The 22,303-nt window shown below is 45.7% G+C and overlaps 1 protein-coding gene across 5 annotated transcripts in view; it reads left to right on the top strand.

Moving 5' to 3' along the window:
- The window catches only part of PDLIM1 (PDZ and LIM domain 1), a 41,645-nt gene that overhangs the window by 7,600 nt on the left and 11,742 nt on the right, over positions 1-22,303 (top strand). For all 5 annotated transcript variants that reach the window (XM_065068502.1, XM_065068500.1, XM_065068501.1 and 2 more), the window contains exons 2-3: positions 4,714-4,865; positions 13,712-13,796. In XM_065068502.1, coding sequence (XP_064924574.1) covers positions 4,798-4,865; positions 13,712-13,796 — 153 coding nt within the window. In that variant the 5' untranslated portion in view covers positions 4,714-4,797. The remainder of the gene's footprint in view (positions 1-4,713; positions 4,866-13,711; positions 13,797-22,303) is intronic.

The following is a 22,303-nucleotide window of genomic DNA, read 5'->3' as shown; positions in this document are numbered from 1 at the left end:
TGCCCACCCTTTCTCCTTCTCACTTGCTGTGGGCAGCAGCTTCCCTGAATATATCCATTGCTGCCTCTCTGATCCTCACCTGCAAAAGGAAAAAAGGCACCATATATCCCTGTCCAGGGACTGTAAAACTGTTAGGCAGTTGCATCAAATGTAAAATGTGTTTGTCTTTGGCTAGCTCTGGGACAGACAGAAGTTTTACAAAGAGGGCCTGGGAGCTGGGTAAGCAGCCAAATATGTCTCATTCTCTCTGCTAAATGAAAGTATTTTCATTTCTATCGTGCACACACTTGCCCGAAGACTAGCTGAAGATGTGATGTGTCATAGAAGAGTCCTTTGTTTGCTGCACAACTGCCAGTGCAAGGGGACAACAGCAGACAAACCATCAGGATCAGAAACCTGAACTTTGCGAAGTCCTGGTGGTGTTGGCAAGGTGGAGCCCAAAGTGTGTGTGCAGGGAAGGTGAGGGAGGCAGGCAGATAATTTTTCTACCCTTTTCATGACTGTAGAGCTTTATTTATATACATATATATATATATATGTGTGTGTATGTGTACCCATGTGCATGTGCACACAAAGCTTCACTTCGTAGTATAAGTGAATAATGTATGTTTTATTTCTTCTATCCGTGCTAATCCTTAATCTGCAGGACCTGTTTAAAAATAGGGGTCCAAGCCTGTAACTGGTCTAAACCATTATCTACTATGCTGAGCTTTGCATGAGTAAAGAATGTAAGATCAAGACCACAGATTATGGGATTTATTTGTTTCTTCCATGTGCTGGCAAATGTGTCTGAGCTGGTATCAGGGACCTAATTTGATGTGTCTGGTTATAAGTATCTAAATTATTTCTGTTGTAGCCCAGATCTATTACACAGAGACACCAGCCAAACAGAGCATTGCCATAGGCACATTATGGTGAGCTCTGGGACCTATTTTGGATAAAGCATGAAGCAGTGCTGCTCAGCCTGTCCCAGCATTGTCTGTTCCACAGTGAAATAACCTAATGACAAACTGTTACGCAACTGCCTGGGAGCAATAACCACAAGGTAGGGCATGGCTCCTTTCCAAAGGAAGCCCTTGGGCATGGTGTTACAAGGTGTACAGAGCTTTATTCACCTGATGATAGTGTCCCTGGAGCAGGGAGGCTCGTGGGGACTTGAGCAACCTCTGGCAAAGGGGACACGGGCAGCATCACAACACGAGTAGGGAATCCCAAGCCAGTCAGGGAGCTCTTTTGAAGGAGACAAGAGGCCAATGCCCTCCCATGAGATGAAAAGCTGTGTTTGCAGGTTTTGTTCCTCACAGCATCCTTCAGCCCTCCTCACCTTCCCATACAGCAGTGCAGCTGATCTGCTCATTATTGGGTCACCTGCTTGTGCAAAGTGCTGCCTGCCAACCCCTCAGTCCCTGCAGGTGTCTGCTCCGTGCTTGGGCAAGGGAAAGGAGAGAGGCTGGTGCAAAGCTTTAAGTCATCTGAGGGGACAGCAGGACTGAAGCAGTTTCAGGCAGTGCAACGTTTACTGGATGCTTGTGAGCCCAAAAGCTTTTGTTCATTGGGTGTGTAAGCTGGCTGGTGTCTGTCAGTGCTCTGGGTGCTTCTGACTGCCCCCTCCAGCCACATGCCTGCCCTGGCTGCTCCTCATGAACCAGGGAGGGATCTGACTAAAATAAAAGCAGGAAAAGGGCTTCCCAGTGGCAGGTCTCTGCTCCTCACTTAAAAACAGAAATGCTTTTTGCTTTCCTGACTCAACTGGTAGGTGAGAGCAAATCTCAAAGCAGCATTGACAGCACTGAGATAAGCTCAGACCTTACTGCGAGGGGGGAAGGGAACATTATTAGTAGCTATTAATCATCCTAAAAGGATGGGGGGGGCGGGGGGGTGAATTCCCTGCAGTATTGTGCCCTTGTGCAGGCATGTTTGCTATGAGCAATCCTGGCAGGAATACGAGCTGAATGTTGCAGGGGAGTGGTTTGTGGAAGGCTGCATTTCACAGCAAGTTATTTCCAGAACTGAAGAAACTGGATTTTAAAACATGTTTCCTTTTGGCAGATTCACTAATCGTTTTCATTACTGTACATCCTTGTGGCTTCCCCTTAGGGGAGAGGTTTATATGGTACCTGGGTGGATGTAATCACCCTTGTGCTACTAGTGGCTCTTATCTGATGGAGAAGAGCGTTCAAATTTCAAATTCCTCTGAAATGGACATGGAAGAGTAATGTGACACTGCAAGCGCTGGCAAGCACTGGGCTGTCACAGTGAATGCCGCTCGGTCATCCTGGTGGCTCTTGGGGTTTCTTCATCAGGCTTCAGTAATTCAGTGTTGCTGGCTGCTCTGGCTCAGCTGCTCCCTGTGGTACAGGGTCATTTCTAGCAGCTTGCCACATGTTGTGTTGATTACCAGTCTTTAAATGCAAGCTGTATGCCCAAGCCTCCAGCAGCGTTCCAGCCACGGTGTTAATCCACCATTATTCCTGACCCATTGGCAGTCTTGTTTGATCAAAAATGATTCACACTAACAGTGTGCTGAGCTCGGTGCTCCTCACAGGGGTGAGTGATGTGACCCTCTCCCTCCTTTGGCAGCAGAGGAAATAAAGGCTGTGAGAAACCAAGTGATGTGGTTAAGGCCCAGTGACCAGGAGAGGACCCACAATACGTCTCCTGTGGCCTCCGGCCAGTGTAATGATGTCTTCATCTGCCTCAGGGTTTCTGAAGCAGCCGCTCCCAAATCTGGTGGGACTGTGGTCCACCTCCAGTGCTCAAGATTTCTTAATGGCTGTTAGCTGTCCCTGTCACCAGGTTTACATGAAAGTACTCTCTCAAGGCAATGGATCCAGTAGAGCAGCAGTAGGCTGCACTTGGTGGTCTTGTAGACCACCAGTCAGCTGCAGGCTGCAGCTTGGGAGGTGACGATCTTCACATTTAAAGCAGATTTCCTATATCCATCTGGTGGCTTATCTGGTCTTTTCATTATCACTTCCTCTGTCAGTTTGTAGTCTGCTCACAGCATTAAAGCGGTGAGCAGGTAAACAGACACTGTTTGGTTGACTCATCTGAAGATCTTTGGGTTAATGTTGAATACCTTGGCCAACTGGGACATCTGTGATACACATCTGTGTCCTTTCCTTTTCTGTGAAATACTGTCCAAGTAGAGGGGTGAAAAAAGCAAAGCATCTTGTTGTCTTCCTTCTGGTTGAGGACAATATCCCACTACAGCTGTGAGGAGATGTGCTGAACAGCCTTGTTTTTGGCCCAGGGAAAGCACTGGTTGCAGCTAACATGTGACACCTCTAGGAGGTGAGTGTTTTCCCAGGGGGAATGATTTGCCATCCAATCCCACATTAGGAGGACTCTCTCAATCTTGTGAACAATGTTTGTTTATGTCTGACAGCTCTGCTGCATTTGCTCAGCTGCTTTCCAGCATGCTGAAACCTAACATGAATGTGTAGAATGAATGCCAGTTGCAACAGTCATAAATGAGGTGTGTCCCAGCTGCAAGGCATGTTTTAATCTATACTTGCATCTGGGAGCAGTCCACCCTTCTCACTTCCTCTGCCTATTAAATAATTGATGAAAGCCCACAGTAATCATTATGCTCCTTCCACAAAGTCATTACAGCTGCACAAAATCTTACGGAGTGTTTACAAAGCCACAAGCAAATGTGACATTCTTCACCCTCCACCCAGGCAATAATTTTGGCCCAAAGAAGTCTCTGTTGTCAAGCAGGGACCTCTTCAGCAGTAGGGGGAAAATGAATGAGACATTTAGCTTGAAAATGCCAAGTTTTAGTTGGGACCTTCTTTTTTTTTTCACTAGGGGTATCATACTGGTGGTATTGCTGTGTAGTGTCTTCTGTCTGGGATCTTGGTGAGATTACCCCAAGCTCTTTCCCACCAGTCATCTCTCAGAGTGCAACACCTCCTTAGCTGTGCAGCAGCATATCTGGGAAGCAAAGCACCAGGCATGGAGAGGAAAGAGAGATGTATATGGCAGAATGTATCAGGGTGAGCTTATGGTCAGGCTGGGGGTGATCCTTCCACTTTTTCAGGAAGTATGATCAGATTGTGATTTAAAGATGAAGTTTCTGATGCCTGTCTCCCTCCCAGTCTGCTTGTTAGATCAAGTGCTGCTTTGGGATTGATCTTTCTGAGGCTGTTGCCCCTGTTCCTGCGCTAAAACAGATTAAAACTAAAGAACCAATCAAAAATCTCGAGCCCAAACCTGTCTTCCAAGGAAGGAAGTGAATGAGATCGTGAGGCAGACAAAGGTGTTTGTGATTGGCATTAACAGTATTGCAATGACTCTCATACCCTTTATGTCACCTCTGTTTTAGAGGCTCGGGCTTCTTGGCTGTCCTCAGCACCTTCTGTTTGGGACACCACTTCTCTGTCCAGCAAAGAACAGAGTTTCTATCTGTATGTTCTTTCTCTCCACCATGAAACCAATTGTCTTGAGTGAAAATACTATTTCCGTTATTTACCTCTTGTTTCCCCTAAGCTTCTCTCTGTGGGTGCCAAAACAGAATTCTGCCCCTGACTCTGAGAGTATCCAAGAGTTCCAGATCCAGGTAGCGTTCTGCTAAGAATTTGCTTTCATTAGTTTTCACCTCCTTGCTTCCATGTACCAGCAGGGATGTCCTAAATGCTCCAGCTGTTTTTCAAATGTTGCTATGAAATGCTGCTCCCTGGAAATTCCATTCATTCTGTTTTCTCTTAGGTGACTCCAGGTAGCAAAGCTGCAATAGCCAACTTATGTATAGGAGACCAGATCACGGCCATCGATGGAGTGAACACAGATAATATGACGCACCTTGAGGCCCAGAACAAGATCAAGGGTTGCGCAGATGAACTAACTCTGACGGTCAGCAGGTACGTGGCTGAGTGAGACTGGAGATGGGGAGAGGGAGGGATGCGGGGTGGGCAGTAGCTGTGTTTTGGTTTGACAGCAGGCCTCTCTGGCTGGCTTGTTTAATTTGACTTATTAGTGCTTTGTCTGGCCGGGCACTGGATTGCAAGAGGGAACTGCATTTCATCCTTTAATCCTAATGCTGCTTGCATTTGCTGCACTTTGACCTAATGAAAACAACTTTCCCAGTGAGAAATTGGCTGATAATTTGTGTCAGAGGCTGTCAGCCTATTCTGTGGTTCCTGACAGCAAGAAATCAGACAAGTCTCATGAAAACTTACTAATAACAGAGGAGGTACAACCAGAGATGACCTTTCTTCCTGTTGCATTAGTTTAGCAGTTAAAATATATGGTTGTGTGTCGTACAAGCTATTAATTGCCTAGTTTTTGCCATTCACAGACTCAGAAAGGTTGTATGTTTTGGAGCCTCTTGATCAAACAGCACTGAGAGTGCTGAACACTGATGACCCAGGCTGCTTCAAAGTGCCTGTCAGGCGTTAATCTCTTGTGAGTCCTGAAAAAATAAAGGAAGGCAACAGCTGAGCCACAGTCTCTGTCATCAGTGTAGACCATGGGCTGGCTTCAGTCTTCCCACAGTCTCAAGCTGCAGAGCAGTGGACAGCTTCATTCCTTTCCCCACCCATGCTTTATTCTTGGGCAATCTTTGTACAGAGGAAAAAATGCAGCCTGGGAAGGCAGGGGTCTGCTTTGCATTCACCCATTGCTTCTTAAAAGTACTGTAGCCTAATCTTTTGGGGTGCCTGGGGGTTTAGCCTTCCTCTTAGTTTGAATTGCAGCCATGGGTACTAGCGCTTCTTGGAGTCAGATGGTAGATGCATCATGGCATTTCTAGTTGCTCTGGAGTGAGTTTTTCCTTCCCTCAAAGTGATCGTGCATCAGCTTCACGGCAGATGCAGGGGAAGTGCTTTCAGAAGCAGTGCACAAGCATGCCTTCAGTGAAACAGTAGTTCAGTTGTCCAGGGCTTTTCTGTAAAAAAAAACAGAAATATTTTACTGTAGCTTGGATAATGCCAGGAGTTCAGCAGGCATTTCCCAGTTTGGGAAGAAGTGATAGGACTTGGCCAAAAAAAGCCTGACAATTAATTGAGGGAATTCACAGAGGGAAGAATGAAGCACAGTGCACGCAGTGTGAATGGGTGGTGAGCATTGCAGCAGCCTGTTAGCCCCAGAGTTTCTCACACTGGCCTTTAACTTGTCAGCCTGTAATCCTCCTGCAAAGGAGTGATCCTTTTCCTTTGCAAAAAACCTGACTGCTTGACTTAGCGAACCAGCACCATGTGGTCCTGTCTGGGAGAGAGGAGGGGTGGCAAGGGCTCTTTCAGCCTGCAGGCAAGCTCACTCTTACAGATCATTGAGTCTGTAAAATGTGTTTGCTAATGTTAATTACAAAGTCATTAACTTTATAGCTACCCCATGCATGTTTCAGTGGCCTTGGATGTGGAAGCTGCCTAGGGAGAGATTTTCTAGCTGAATGTGCTGTGTGAAACCACGCAGGGGCTCCGAGTTAGTGCAACCCAGCTCTTTCAGGGCCCCCTTTCAAGGAAGTAGCATGAGTGTGTGTTGGATGCTTCTGCTGTACTGATCGATGAGTACTGCTGACAAAATGTTCCAACGTGTCAAGACTACAAGTGAAAAGCAGTGATCTAACTATTTATCCACTTTAGGGTTTGATATTACTAACCATTTCTCTATGTAAAATCCATTTTAGTGGATTCTAGGGGACATTAAGGGTTCAAGTGGAGACTGGATGAATTCATGGAAGACAAATCTATAAAGGCTGTGGTATACCATGGCAGTATCTCTGCTGAAGAAAGCCCTTAAGCTGCAAGTAGCTAGAAGCTCAGAGTGTTTTAGGAAAGTACTGCACTATACTTGTCATTCTGTGCTTTTCTGTGGACTCAAGCAAACTTTGTATGTGTGTGGTTTGCATCTGTGCACCCCTCTTTTAGTGGCAGCTGAGCAGTTAAAATGTCTTCAAGTTTGTCTGTACTAATTATTTTAGAGAAGTGTAAATGTAGAGAATGGAAAGGACTTAAATGCTTCTGGTAAAGGAAATGCTGTTTGTACTTGATTGTGAGTATCAACAGCATTCCAATGTTTCCTGTTTCGGTATTTTCCTTAATGATGGTAACAGTCCAAAAATATTTCAGATCAGATTGTAGGCAGGAAATCTAGTCTAACACATGCCACTGTTAAAAATGGATCAAATTACTAGCTGAAGAAAACATGCCTTGTCTGTTTTTTCACCCAAAGGTGCAAATCTGTTAATTTCCTGGTATTTAAAACCAGCCACAAATTGCTTTCTCTGAAGATGCTTTTCTAGGTGGCACTGCCAGGTGCTTTGCTGTTTGGTGCATGAACCAAGGTGGAATGGTCTGTTTTTTGCCTTAAAAGTGGGTGTTGAACAGTGTTGGCGTATACACCGAACTCCTGCTGAACACAGCGTTCAACTCACTGCTCTCGTCTGAGCTTCTGCTTATTCACTCATTTTGCTTTTAGTTTCAGGCTAGGGAGTGATTTTAGAAATGTAGTGCTCAAGAAATCAAAGTAAAGGTTCCATTATTGCCTTCAGCGGTGTAGAATCAAGCTCAGCACGGTGGGTTTGTATGGCATGTGCAGAAAGACTGACCATCGGCAGACCACATACGTCAGTCAGCTCAATACCACCTGGCTGCTAAACAGAGAAATTTCACAGGCAGAGTTTTGAGTCTCTTCCATCCACAGGAAAAAGGAAGTTTGGGATCTTGAGTCACTGAGAAGAGCTGCTCTTTTTTTTTTGTTTGTTTGTTTTCCCCCCCTTGAATTAGGGTGTGTACATTCTAGCACTGACAATCTAGCAGGCTGCACCCTTTCCAAGCATCTGATTTTCCTTTAATGGGAGTAAGCAGCAAGACATGCCCAACAGGCTGGAGAAAGTAATCAACTTCCTTTGGAAACTTGGTGTATTTTGGGAAAGAGACTCTGAGAAAGAAACTGAAAAGAAGAGAAGGCTCAAGAGAGACATATTCAATATTCACCTGATAGCCAAAAGATCCAGGCATCACCAGTGTCACTGGTAATGCTCATGATGAATGTGCACACAGCTCTGTGTAGCTGTACATATACGAAAGCAAACAAATACTTGTTGTATTGTATGTGCAAAAGCAGACAAATGCTCATTGCAGCACAGGTGAAAATTATTTCTAAAACAAATGGCTCTTTGTGTGGTTGTAGTCACCAAGTGGGTGGTAGAGCTGTGCTCATATGCAGCCCTGAACAACTCAAAAGTAAAGTATTTATGTTTTTTTTGGGGGGGTTGTGTGTGTGTGTGTGTGTGTGTGTGTGTTTGTTTTTTTAGAAAAACACACAAAACAACAAACAAACAGAAAAATATTCCTACAGTGAGCCTGCCCTTCCCTCTATGTCTGGAGGCAGGTTGTGGGTGGTAATAAGAGAAGAATATTTGTGAAAGAGGTGACAAACATGTAATCTCTTGTTCTGCTCCTGCTGTCCTTTTCTTCAAATTTCAAGCTGCTTTTCTGCCACGCTGCCACCATGTAATATATTAAGGCACTTTTTGTTTGTTTGCAAACGGTCTGCTACTCTGCTAAAAATGTCACCAAGGAATGAAGCTATGTATTTGTTCTTTGAAAAGTGCCAGGGTCAGAGAAGTCAGATCTGCTGCCAGCATGTGTAAAACGCATTGTCAGAAGGGATCATGTGTAGACGCTTATAAGGAAGGGGAGAGAAAGCATGCATGATGTTAACCTGCATTTTACTTGGTAGGTTCAGCTGCACTCTTGCTTGCTCCATGTGCTCCCAGTTCTCAGCCGTGGGGACTAATTGCACAAAGCCACAATAGGCTCGAATTTGTGTTCTAGGAAGTCAGTGGAATCCATTGACTCATTTAGGTTTGCTTTTTGCTTCCCTGCCAATAAGAGTTTTCCAGCTCTGTCATCTTACTAATAATTCCTTTGGCCCTGGGAAAAGCCTGATGTGCTGCCTGCAGCTATATAAGGACACGCAGATTGCCTGCCCTCTGCACAGCGCACGGCCTTTCCTGGGTGTGTGCCGGCAGCTTTTACTAATGATTGGCATGTTCAAAGTCATTTTGGCAAGTCAAGCCTGGCATTTGCCTTGCTTTTACAGCCTCTTTGGTGAGGCAAAAGTAGCTGGCTGGTGGAAGAACAGCATGAGTGGAGCAGTCAGGTGTGTTCTATCCTCTGTGACTCCAGAATGAAACTGCTTGTGATAAACTTCAGTTGCTTCTGCATAGTTGGAGTTGCCCTTTTGGTTTTAGTGGTTGTGTGAGGACATGCCTGAAACACAAGGAGCAGAGGGCCATGTGTGAAGAGGTGAATTTGGGGCCTCTTTTCTCAAGGAAGTTGTGACTTTCATTACTGTTTGAATTGGCAATAGGCTGCATGCAGCCCAAGTATGGTTTTGCTTGCCGAAGTGAATATGTCCATTAATAATGATTACTCATGTTTAAATCCAAGTGCATGTCCTTCACAGCTGATGTAGTTAAAAGGCTGATTAAAAGGTACCTTTCTGGTAGCCTGAAACTCTTGAAGTTAGTCTCTAAACATTTTTTAAATGCCTGCCCAAAATTTGGGGAAGGTTGAAAGCGGAATTCTTTACATCTTTCCTTTGTTTTTCAGCTGGCAAACTTTGTGTTGCACGAGGAACTTCTCTGTCTTTATGGATTTAGTTTCTACTTTGATATCTTAGTCATGTCCATCCCAGCGTTTGAAATGGGAATGTAAATATTCCTTTTTTTCTCTATGGAACTTATTTACATGGTTCCTGGCACACAGAATTAGACCCTCATTTTCCAGCTCTGAGCTTTCCCTTGAAGCTACGAGTCAGCTCTGTATACAAAGAGTTGATAGCAAAATCTAGACTATTGTAATGTTTATATTATACCATGTTCAAGCCAAACTTCTTGAGAAATGTTGTATTTTGTAAATACCTCTCCAGATTCCTGCCTTGACTTGCATGCACTTTCCTTCCTCCCCTTCTGGACCAGTACCTCCCCATCCAAATTAGCATCAGAGAAATTATTTCTAATCTTGGGTCTTGGTTTCTGCCTGGATGAAACAGCAGATTCATGGCTCACTGTATTGGTTGTTCTCTCTCTTGTAGTAAGGAAACAGCATTAGAAATGTAAACTGCAAGCATGACGAAGTTTGTATATCCATGTGCCTGCCGCTGATTTGCCTGGCACTTGTTCCCAGGCTTGTTAGAGTGTCATGGTTTTGTCTTCTCTTCTTGCACTGTTTGAGCATTGCTCTCTGCTGGAGTGTCATTTGAAAGAATGTGCATTAGAAACCATGTTCTAAAATAAATATTAATCAATTTAAGCAGGAGTCTGTGGGATCCTATGGGGATGCTGCAGCCTGCTGGCTTTCACCCAAGACACGATGCGATTCCCCATCAGACTGCTGGACATCCAGCCCCACCACCCATGGAGAGGCAGGTCTGGCAGCCCTGCCAGTGTGGCTGAGCTCCATGGCAGGGGCACAGCCTCGCTGAGGGCAGCATGGAGGTAGCTTTGTGGCTGGGGTCTTCCCCACAAATTTGGAAAAAATCCTCCAGAAAGTCACTAGTGTTCTACCCATAGGAGCCTGCTGTGAACTGGAGGCACAGTGGTCAAGGTGGGTTTGAGCTATCTGCTTTGGCGCCTGTTCCTTGCTTCATGTAAATGAGTTATGAAAACATATCGATAAGATACAAGCATGATGAGTGAAATCAATCCACCCAATTGTCTGTGCCTTGTGCCCCCTCTTCCCAGTCTTTCAGAAGAGAAGTTCTGGGCCAGCAGTGAGACGTAAGGTGAACATTTAGATGCTCTTTTTCTTTCTCCTGCCCTGCTTGAGTAAAAGTGCAGGCAGTGATGCTGGGAGCAGAGCCAGGACACCCTTGCAGAGAGCAGGCACCACAGGGGTCCTCCTGATGACATGCAGTCTGGGGGCTCCACAGGTGGTGCGGTGGGACCAGGCACGTGCCTTGGAAGCCCTGCTAGGCACAGCCAGGGAGAGCAAAGCCATCTCCTTTTTGTGGCTTTGCTGGGGCCATAAATGGGCTGTTGAGGGTGGCTGACAGGCTCTGCTGCAGCTGTTGTGAGGACAAAGGGAAGCTTTATCCTCCCAGCCTTAGAGGGACAACCATGTGGGCTATTTAACCTTTGTGTTTGGATAACTTTTAAACTGGATTGAAAGTAAAGCCTGGAGCGACCTTGTTGCTTCCATTTATATCCTGTGACAGATCAGAATGGCAGCAGGCTGAGAAACAAACTTGTGCTTTTTGCCTTGCTAATAAATAAGGGAGAAAAATCTGGTCAGAATACCCCACTGGCCGCCATAGCTAGTTGGCCATAGCTGCCTCCCCTACGCTGGAAACCAAGGTGCTGTGTCACCTCAAATGCACTGAGTAAGGGGGCACTGGTATGAAAGCAAGGGCCCAACGTTCTGGGGGTAGGTTTCAGTGCTGTATTCATGTATTGATGTGCTCTAAGCTTAAATTTTCAGTCTGAATGAGACCTTTTGGTGCTTCTGAAATCTGATGATATTAAACTGCTGCAAAAGAAAATGCTGCCTCAAAAGTACTCAGATCACTGCTAGTGAGCACTGGTACGGGGATGCTTCATGCTGGAAATCAGGTGAAGTGTTTCATGCTCTCTGAACTGCTCTTTCATCTCCAGCCGGTCTACTTGCTTACAGCCTGGCTGGCAGGGTGTTTAATTTCCATATGCTTTGCTGTGTCCCCTGTTTTTCCAGAGGTAGTCAAACTTGGTCATGTGTGATCTCCAAACACTTTCAAGAAGTAAGGCTTTGCATTGGTCAGTGGGATGCTCCCATCTGCAAACACAGTATTCAAGTGCAAAATACAGCCGTCATAGAGACAGCTGTGACTTTGTCAGGCTTGGTAGCTGTAATCTGGGTAAAATCACTGTTCCCCCAGGCACCTTAAAGCATGGGTTGCCAGAAGCAAGGAGGGAATGGTTGTTTCATACTTGCCTGGGAGCTATGTTGTCCATCCAGTACTGGCAGATGTTGACACAGGATGATAATCAGATCGGCATAGATCTGATCCCACACAGCTGTTACGTTCATATTTGTTAGTCTGTGTGTACACCAGCTTGCCAGCTGCCAGGATCTGGGTGACACAGGTTGTTGAGTATCAGCACTGCAGCTGGGCCTGCAGGATGCAATAGCCTGGAGGCAAAGGTTTGCTGTAAAGGATGATATCTGGTGTGACCTTTGTCTTTGTACTTTCCTGTGAAAGGAGATGCAGCACAGCAGACTTCACTCAGGGTTTCTTCCCTGTGAAGTTCAGGGTGTAACAGATGCAATAGCAGGTCAATAAAATTTCTCCTCTTACCTGAGTGAGAATGCTGCCTCCATCTCCTCCCACTGAGCTACCCTCTGGATGGAAGTATTAAAATACTATTTATGCAGCAAATGTTTGAAATACACACGTGCATTGCAGTTAAGTTTGAACTATTTAAAAAATACCCTAACACTGGAGGGCTTTTAGAGTAATGGTGCAGACCAGATTGAATGTATCGTGGGTAGCTCTACACCCTGTTTCTCCATCCTTGTCAGTTTTATAAGCCTCTTCTGTTTAAAGTCTCCAGTTACCCAGTTAATTCTCAATGGAAGCATTCCTGTTTTGCCAACTAAGTACTTAAATACTAGCTGGCCCTGGACCTACTAATATCTAGGAAGTACATCTATCTGCAGTTGCAGATTCTACAAAGGGCTCCTCTCAAAACAGGACATGGTTTTCAAAACTCTTCCTAAGAGTTTATAAGCCATCTGGTTGCTGCCTGATGCAATGTTTAGCATTGAACAAGAGTTTTCATTCAGCAATACTGCAGCCGCTCATTCCCTTCTATTAAAAATTTTTGGGGAAGTGGCATTGTTCAGTCCATCGGAGATGCTAAATACTTTTCTGTACTGCTGAGAAATGTAGGTAGCACACGTCTTCCACAGAGCATCTCAAGCAGATCTAAGCACTCTATTTCTCCCTCACCACTTGTTTGTCTGTTGTTCTTTGGGACATAGCAAAACTCCAGAATGATGATGATAGTAAAAGCAGTTGGTTTTTGTCACAGATCTTGACTTTGTTTCAGGCTGTTGTGAGTAATTGGGTCAGGCCGCAGACCAGCAAGGGTCATGCTGACTTTCTCTGACACATTATGTCATCTCAGTTCTTAGTCCTATTGCAGACTTGAATGCATTTTTTTGTAATTCCCAAAAGTATCTGTTTGTTCAACATGGATACCGCTGTATAAGAAGAAAATTCCAGAGACCCAAACTAAAAAAAATATTTCTAGCTTATCCAAGGCAGCCCAACTTCAAGAACAAAATGTTCTCTGTATAGTCAATACAGGCAAGAATTGTTCCTCTTCCCGGCCACCCATAAAAGCTGAAATAAAGTGATTTGAACTGTCGCCCTTAATTAAAGGATCTGCATCTAAGGGGTATCTCCAGCTTCTGCTGTTGGGTGACTCTCAACTCTCCTACCTGGGTTGGGAGCCCATTCTGTCACCAGTGGCCTCCCAAAGAATAAGCCAGGACAATCACTGCTGAGATCCCATCTTTTTTCCCAGGACCTCACACAGCATAACGAAGTCATCCAAGTTATGTGCCTAAAATAAGGCTACCTAGGTTTCTGATTTGGATAGTGCTGTATACAAAAGACTGGGGAAATGTTTTCAGCTGATTAACTTCAAATCTTTTAATAACAATAATGATGCTCAGTGATGAAAACAGATTAACTCTTCAAAATTTGTGTGTTGCAGAACGGAGTCAAAAGTCTGGTCGCCACTTGTAAATGAGGAGGGAAAGACACATCCTTACAAGATGAATCTGGCCTCTCAGCCACAGGTAAGTAATGGAGTATCTGCGTGCTCTTGTTCCTGCTTCCTCCTGTCCAACTCTGCAGTCGTTTCTGGCCTGATCCTCCAAGGAGCTGAGCGTGTGTCCCTCTGTCAGTCGCACTGGGGATAGTGCTGTGCCCCATGCCTCCCAGCAATCGCGCGGCCCTCGGGATCCTTCAGAGACACACTCCCTGCCTCGAGATCAGAAGCCAGCTGCTGTGGAGAGCCAGCCCGTGCCTGGCCAGGGGTAAGCTGCTTGGCTCCCAGGCGTTGTCTGCTGCCAGCTGCATGCTCACACTGCCGCAGGGCACAGAGGCACTGCAGAGGTGTGCCTCACTAGATCATTGCTACCATTCTAAGCCTATTGATTTTCATAGATAAGAAAGGTCTTGAGAGGAGAGGAAAATTATTCACTCTTACTGTTTTCTGTTGGTTCTTCTTTTGCTGTTTTGGTTTTTTTTTTCTCTTACTAGCAGTCTAGCTGTGAGGAAGGTGGAAGAGAAACACATTAACCTTTTATATTTTTATCTGTGGACAGATCTTGCAGCCTCTCTCTAGGAGGCTGGTTTTGTAACCTTTTGGCAGCCTTGCTTCATTGGTCTGCTACCTCTGTCATCTAAATGTAGTAATATCAGTGACCTCTGTGAGGGCATTGCCTGAGCTAGGTTTAGAGGATTACACTGCACAAATCTACAATAACTGCACTAAAATCAGTGGCATCGCTCCAGATTTTCACTGGGCTAATGACATGAATTCTGGCCCTAGCATGCATCCCACGTGAGTCTTTCTAGCAAAATAAGTAGAGATAAAACCAGTTTGACTCTGCAATTAATTTACTGCTTACATGCCTGTTTGGGTTGGAAAGAACCTGAACCTAAAGTAGCACATGTGCAGCAACACCCTGCCCAGACCTTGGCCTGGGATCTGTCCATGTTCCCTCTCACGCCAAGCTGCTGTGTGTTGCTTGGCTCGAGAGTGTGGTGCTGCATTCTTCAGGTATTTCAGAGCTTGGCCAAGGCACAATGTGAGACTGAGCCATTTGGACTTTGGTTGGGCTGGGACCATGCAGTGACACCTGCCTGTAGCACTGTTGAGCTGAGATCTGGTCTGTGTCTGCAAGGCTGCAGAGAGGGCTATTTAATTCAGCAGGAGACCAGGTCCTAGAGACCAAGTCCCTCGGTCAGCCATTAACCAGAATTTAGCTAAATGCCCCAGAATTAAACATAGGGCATTACACATGTCAGGCAGGAGTTCAGCGTAGCTCACTAAGCTTAGTTAACTGCAGCAAGAAACCTGTGGCTGCAGCTGCCCTGTCACTAGCTGCAGCACCGCACTTCTCCCCCAGTGCAGCCTGGGTCACTGGGTAGATATCCACTGCTGGTCAAGTACTAAACGTAGGCTATTTTAATTAACTGATGCCACCTCATGCTTAAACTCATTTGCTCTGCCAGTATTAACCCTAATCAATGGCTCTCCTTTGATCAGCTGCCCCCTGGGTGGAGTGTTTGCATCTAGGTCAGCCCTGTGTTGTTTCAGAGTGCCTCTTGCAACTCAGTAGGAAATGTGGGTGAGAGGAACTCAACCTTAACTTTAGTCTTTGACTTTAAGCCATGTCATGCTTTTTAAAATCCAAGTAAGGGGCATCACAAAGGTCAGACTGTGCAGGATTCAGCAATAATTCTGGCAGTGGAACATACCCACTACTAAACCCTAACTGTAGTCCTAATCCTAGTCCTTGCTCTGGCCATTATATAGGTATTCTGATGCTGCCAGTTTGTAAGTGTGGAACAACTGAATTTGTTGATATCAACCTGTAACTGACTTCAGGAGAATTTGGTGCAAACCTGAGTGTGGAGAGATTCCTGTTACAAACCTTTCTGAGCAGTGACCCTTGTCTTAATCTTGCACTAGGAACCAACTGTTGCTTGAAAATTAAGCTCTGACCCCTTGTGATGGCTGATACTAGAAGAGTTGGTTTCTTTCCTGGTGTAAAAGGAACATTCAAGCTCACACAGAAGCCTCACCTTCCTTTTTCCCTTTCTTAAAATGAAGCCATTTGCAGTGGCCTATGTGAGTGGTGGTTGCTGTTTTTCAGAGCATGGGGCTTTCACTTAAAGGGCTTTACCTGCTGCATATTTAAGCAGAGGAATTTAACAGTGTGAAGGAAGATGTGTATCTCATCTCCAAACCACAAGCTCCCATTTACCCTTCCTGCTTAACAGTGCCTGAACATCCTAGTCCACTGCGCCAAGGAAAAGTGTCATGAACACCATCAAGTTTTAAGTTGTCTTTGCCTTTTGTTTTTTTTAAACACACACCTGTTTCCTTTTTCAGTAGCTGACTGCAGCAAGTGAGGTTTGTGGCGAGGTGTGTCTGCTTGGAGTGGGATGCCAGCAGAGCGTGCTGGCTCCTGCCAGCGCCATGGCAAGCGTTGGTGTGTCACACTGGGGCTGTGTCTTTGCAGCGTCACCAGACGCTTCAGCCAGGCTTGCTGCAAATCAGCAGAGTGCAGAAGATGCTGTGCACGTATATACTAGCATGGCAAACTGCTATGGACTTTACCACATAGATGCTGATCACATTTTTCCAACAGGATTGGTAGAAGTTGTGAGTAGGGCCCAATCTTCGAAGGCAGTGCTGTCTGAGCTGTTCAGGTTTTCTTTAAAACTTGCTCACCAGTGAAAACAATATATTTGCTTTCCTTCGCAACAGTCTTGCACAGAATTCTTACTAGTTCACTTACCAAAGAAAACAGGACATACTGAGTCCAAGTGGTTCATTTAAGTCCTAGTCCAAGGTCCTCTGAAGATGTTTCTCGGTGGTTTTGCATACAGCCCTTTGAATGCAGAAATATACATGTGAATAGACTTCAGGCTCAAAAAAAACCCCAACTTTAAAGCCTTTGTTGTAGATATGGGACTACAATTATTCAAATACGTTTCCACCTTTCTTAAAATTGGTAGTTTTACGTTGCCTCTCCTACTTTCGATATCTTGACTGAAATTTCTTACAACACTACTCCACCTTCTTTTCTTCTCATTTTACTGATACAGTTAAATAACTAGACCTTTGCAAAAGATCTTGCAAGGGGAATAAATTTTCAGTTTGTCTCAAGAACTGTACAACTAGATACATATGTTAAGATCACTGCTTATGCATTTTTTTTACTCAATTTAAGATAGGTTTTTGTTGTTTACTTGTGTTTCTTTTGGAGATTCATACTTGGTGAAATGCTGCATCATCCTTTGGAAGTATTTTCCCTTACTTGGAATGCAAGTTTGAGATACTTACTTGCCTTTGGAAAATAAAAAGGCATTCCACAACCTTCCATGCATTCCACGAAGTCTTGAATCTCAAGACTGACTTCCTTGTCTAAGCTGACCTTTGCCCATGAAAGAGCTACAACCATATTATTATTTCATTACCATTATCTTTATTCTTCTAAATGAATTTAAAGTGAGACAAGAGTGATGACAAAGTCACATTTCATCAAAAGGTGCAGCAGCTTGTCAGCAGTGATGGCTCAGCGGCTGAGCAGCTTTGTTTTGGGTGTGACTATGGCAACATGAGGGGAAGGAAATGACGGAGTCTTCTTAGTATATTTACTCAATTATTTCACTTACAATTCTCACCCAGATCCTAAGGGTGATCACTCAGTGTAATTTTCCCATCAAGAGCTTTTCCTCACTGCAGTGAGAAACATTAAAACAACACATCTGTCTCTCCCTTGTGTTTAACTTTTCTTGAGAAAAGTGATTACGGCAAGAGAGAACAACTGGGTAATTTTAATGCTTATGACACTGACCAGAGACCAGCATGATTTTCAGACTCTGTGCTCTCTGGTGACCCTGGGCCAGGCATTAAGCTCTGGACCCGTGCGCTAGTGTGTGTGACTGTATTGTCTGTTCGTAAAATGAACAATAAAACTCTTTATAGCTCAGACTGTGCTGTGTCTTGTCAAACCTGGCCTCTGTGGGAGAAGGGTTGTCTCTTTTTCTTCCCTTGTATTTGTAGGACACAGAGGTCAGTAGGGCCTGGGTCTCTGAGCTGATTGAGCCCATACAGGGAATGCGCTGAGAGAGACCACCTTCAAGGGCAGTCAACACCCGGACTGTCTCCAAAAAAGCTTGTTCAGCTCCCTGAAGGCAACATACCCCGTTTGCAGTGAGACACAAGTATTAATGTCACCCCTCAAGAATGTCAGTGAAAACTCTTGGTTTGAGTGGGATAGATGAGCTGCTCTTAACCATGGAATATACGAGCTTTCAAATGTGAGGATGTTGTTTGTATGTTTTTTATATGAGAAATAACCTCCAGACATGCAGCTGGAGGAACTCTGGAGGTGAATCACAGTATTTGTGGGATGACAATGACAGACAGCCACTTTTGTCTTCCCAGAGTTTCTTGAGAGTGCCTGCTCTGTCCTCCTCATCCTCACAGAGTGATATCATTGTTTTTGTCTTGTGTATTTTATCTCCTTGGATACGGAGAAGGCAAGGGCTATAGAAACTGGGTGTGTGGCTGGCTTGGTCTTTGATAAGGCCACGCGTGTGTGGGCAATGCATGAAACAATAGGTATATAAAGTAACGACATTGTGTTTTCAGACCAGGGAACTGTGCTGGCGTATCGTGACCTGCTGGTTTTGGTTAAAAGGCGTTACCACATGGATATGGAATGTGTCGAGGATGCAGAGGGAGAGGATGTGGGAAGCCAGCCTTGTTGTTTTACCCCCCTACAATAACAAACCCCAAGCCCTTCCTAATTTCTAATCGGATTTCAAAGCATTGCAAAAGATCTTTCCATAGCTGAAAAACCCCAAACAATAACAGAGGGAGAGGTGAAAGCAAAGGTTCTTCTAATACTTGTGATCGCAGCTGATGAGGTACAGCATAGGGCAGAGTTTGCCCCGAAGCCCTCCTGAGCTGTTGCTGCATGTTTGGTGTGAGCAGCCTGCCCCCTGCATGCTGCTTGGGCAGGAGTGTGGCCTGAGCTCCCAGTGTGGCTTTGCAAGGGCCAGGACAGGGCCAGGAGGTTTGGCTGCCAGTCTCTGCTCTCCTTCCCTGCCCGCAGGACTGCAGTGCTCTCGTTTGCTGAGGTTTGGTCAGGAGCCCATTTTCTTAGAGCTGAGTAAACATTTGTACTGAGAAATGTTTAATCGTGTTTCCTCTTGGCGTGGCTCTCGAGGTGCACAACCCAGGACTGCCCACACCGAGCCTCCGGGCTCTGACTGGGGATGCAAAGCCAATCCTGTGTTTATGGAGCCCGGTGGGCAATGGGCTTTGCTGGCTCACTCAGCTGCTTTGGGAGTCAACGGGGCTGTGGGGGCTTTCACTTCTCTCTGCAATTGCAGAGCCTGGGTGCTTGGTCCTTTTTAATTTGTAACATAAGGTCAGAGTGAAGCCCCTGACTCCAAGAGCTGGAGCTTCAGGAAATAACTACACTGGCCTGTCTCTAAATGACGACTCTACATCTGAAAAGAGTTTTCGGTGGCTTCAAACAGCCCCCTATTCCCTATTAGATGTGTCTTTCCTCTGAGGGCTCCGGGGAGATTGCTGGGGAAGGGACAGGGGTTGCACAGGAGGGCAGCCCCCAGGCTGCAGAGGCAGTGGGGCAGGAGCCAGCACCTCTGAGGTCTCAGCCTTGCCAGCTGCCTTCAAACCGTGCTGTGCGGAGAGGAAAAACCCACTTGAGGGAGAGGAGTGGCTGACTCTTCATGTCTCAGTTTAGTTTATTTAGTGAGTGCAAAAAGCCTCCAGGTTTTTCCTGTTTCTGGTGGTGCTGAGGTCAGCGCAGCTGGGATGGCCTTGGCCATGTCGCTGTGGGGCAGATGGGACCTGCAAGTCCCCCTGACCTCAGACCACCCCAAACCTGCCTGAGGGAACCCAGGGCCATGGAGGCATCAGAGTGGCTTTATGCTCCTGGTGCCTGGGATCTACCCCAGGTAAGCCAATGGAAGTGGCCCATCCTGAGCTATCTGTACATCTGTCTCCCTCACTGAGAGCTGTGAATTTCCCTGGAGTCCCATGCCCCATTTCCCGGGATGAGTAGGTTCCATGGTGGTGGCTGTGTCCATCTCTGGTGTGTGGGTGAGGAGGAAGCAGCCACCCACACCATGATCTGTTGGCTGGCCCTGGGTGTGGAGGCAAGGGCTGACACAGCTGTGGGGATTTCACAGGCTGGGCTTCAGCATTGCTGAGCATGCCCTGGCGCGAGTGGGACGGAAGGGAGGAAGGGGCCATTGTTTCCCAGATAATTCCCCATGACGCAGCCGGTGCAGTAGGAAACGCTAGTCTGCTTCCTGCCCTGGCACAGGGATGTTTTCCCCGTCCCTGCAGCCTGGCACTGTGGCTGGCAGTGGCTGGAGTGATGGGGGAAGCCCCTTGGTGCCCAGCTGGAAGGGCTGTGGTGCAGCACCAGTGGTGCATGCTGGTGTCACTATCTACCCTAGAGAGGGTGCTGCCACCAGCAGCCAGCACCAGAAAACCCATTGGGAAGGACATCTGCATATTTGACATGAAGCTGGGATCCTACAAACCTTTGTTGTCCTTGGGATTGGGAAGCAGCTTTTTTGCTGGGATGGGGGGATTTGCTCTGGTGCCTGGAGGACTCAGGAGCACGTAGGATTGTGCACCAAAGACACTTGGAGCTTAATCATATAGAGGAGGTATTTTTATTTAGAGAGGAGGCTGTTGGAGGAATTATTCCTCTGGCTGTGGCTCCCTGAGTGGCCCTGCTCCTTTTGGAAGTCAGCTTCTGCCCAATGGGGCAGATGCCAACTGAAGGTGTCTCTGAGAAGATCTAATGTTAGTCACACTCCTTTATACTACTGGCAAAGAAAGAGTGGGTCACACTCTGCCTGGATAAGAGCATGTCCTTGTGTCTGACAGTCAGGTCTTCCTATGCAAACAGACCACTGCTGACTGCTCTTGCAGTCCAAGCCCCTGCCAGGGACGCTGTTTAAAGGTGCTTGCCCTGTTGCATTGGTTCCTGGGAATATCACAGCCTTAAGAGATGCTGCAAACTCCAGGCGTCTCGGCTGCGTAAACCAGGTGCTGTCCCCACACATGTACACAGTATAGCAGTGGTTTTATGCTAACATTTTTCACTTATATGCTGGTGGGCAGGTTTCTGGGAGTCTCACATTTCTGATTTTCTTTTCTAATATTAAGTAAGAGAGTCTCACAGAAGCACATGATTCTGGGAGCTGGGTCTTTAACAAAACTGCTGCACAGCATAGGGCCTGGGTTACTAGGGAACTAGTTACCTAGTTCCGGTAACTTCCTAGGTGAACACATTTGACAGTGAGAACAAGTTATCTTTTGATCTTGGGATCGCAACATGAAAGCACTTGTTCTTTGCAAATTCCTTCCACACCTCAAGCAGAAAGAGCAGCACAGCATGGTGGGAAGTGCTGGAGAATTTGGATTATCCAAATGCCTTTATAATGTTACTGCTCTTGTCAGACTTGTCTATAGACTTTCGGGTTATATCTATGCTGTTCTTCAGAAGAGATTTTTCCAATCCAATCTTCAGACACCCCCTTCTGCTCTGATATCTTGATTTAACCTGTAATAAAATCACTTATAGTTAGGGACTTTTATCCACACAAGAGCTACTATGGATGTCTTGACACTTTTGAAAGCTTTATTTATGGTCTTGGATGTTTTTACACAGCAGAAAACCTACCTGGTGGCCAGAAGTAGGCTGAAACCTCCTATGTGAATTCTGTGCCTGAGTGCATGTTGCACATCTTCTCGGAGTTAAGGCGCTAATGTGATTTCAGTCTCTTCCATCTGACTGTTTTCTCAACACTTGTACGAGCTTTAAACATCCTTGAGGCCTCCATCACTGTCAAACTGATTTGGCCTTGGCTGACAGATTCAAGAGTCCTTGGTGGGGGTTGGGAATGTGCCCACATGCACGTGAACTATGTAACTGAGATGCCTTACTTCCTTAGGAAACCAGAATTTTTAAAAAATACCCTAAATTACTTCCCTTTCTCTAATTCTTGGTTAATACTTAAATGTTTCTGCAATACAGGCTGTGACATTATTTAAATTTTGAGCCTGTTTGACCCAAGGGTATAACCCCTTTATCCTAAAACTTCTGCCTCTTTCTTTCTTTAAACCAGCTATTTATGTGCATGTCTGAAACCCTCTCCTACTTGTGGCCCCTGAATGGTGGGCTAGTCTGTGTATTTAATGCTGATGTAAGATCACTGATATTTTTCCCCACGGTGTGATATACAGGCTGATTATTTTTTTTTCCTACAATCCACAGTTTCTACCATGGGAAAGACTATTTTTATGAGCGCTATTATGTGCTTTGAATGAGATTGCAACAAAGGGAGATTAACTAATTACTCCAGGGTCTTTCTTCCTTTGGTGTGTGGGAAAGCTTCACGGCTGACGTCCATATGCATCGGCCAGAAAGCTGTGGGAGAGCAGCCCAGCCACACCACACCTGAACGTCTTGAGCTACCCCACTGATTTCAAATGACTTGTAACTCATTA

The sequence above is a fragment of the Columba livia genome, chromosome 6 (assembly GCF_036013475.1).
Source record: "Columba livia isolate bColLiv1 breed racing homer chromosome 6, bColLiv1.pat.W.v2, whole genome shotgun sequence".
NCBI classification, from domain to species: domain Eukaryota; kingdom Metazoa; phylum Chordata; class Aves; order Columbiformes; family Columbidae; genus Columba; species Columba livia.
This window is presented reverse-complemented; position numbering and strand designations above follow the sequence as displayed.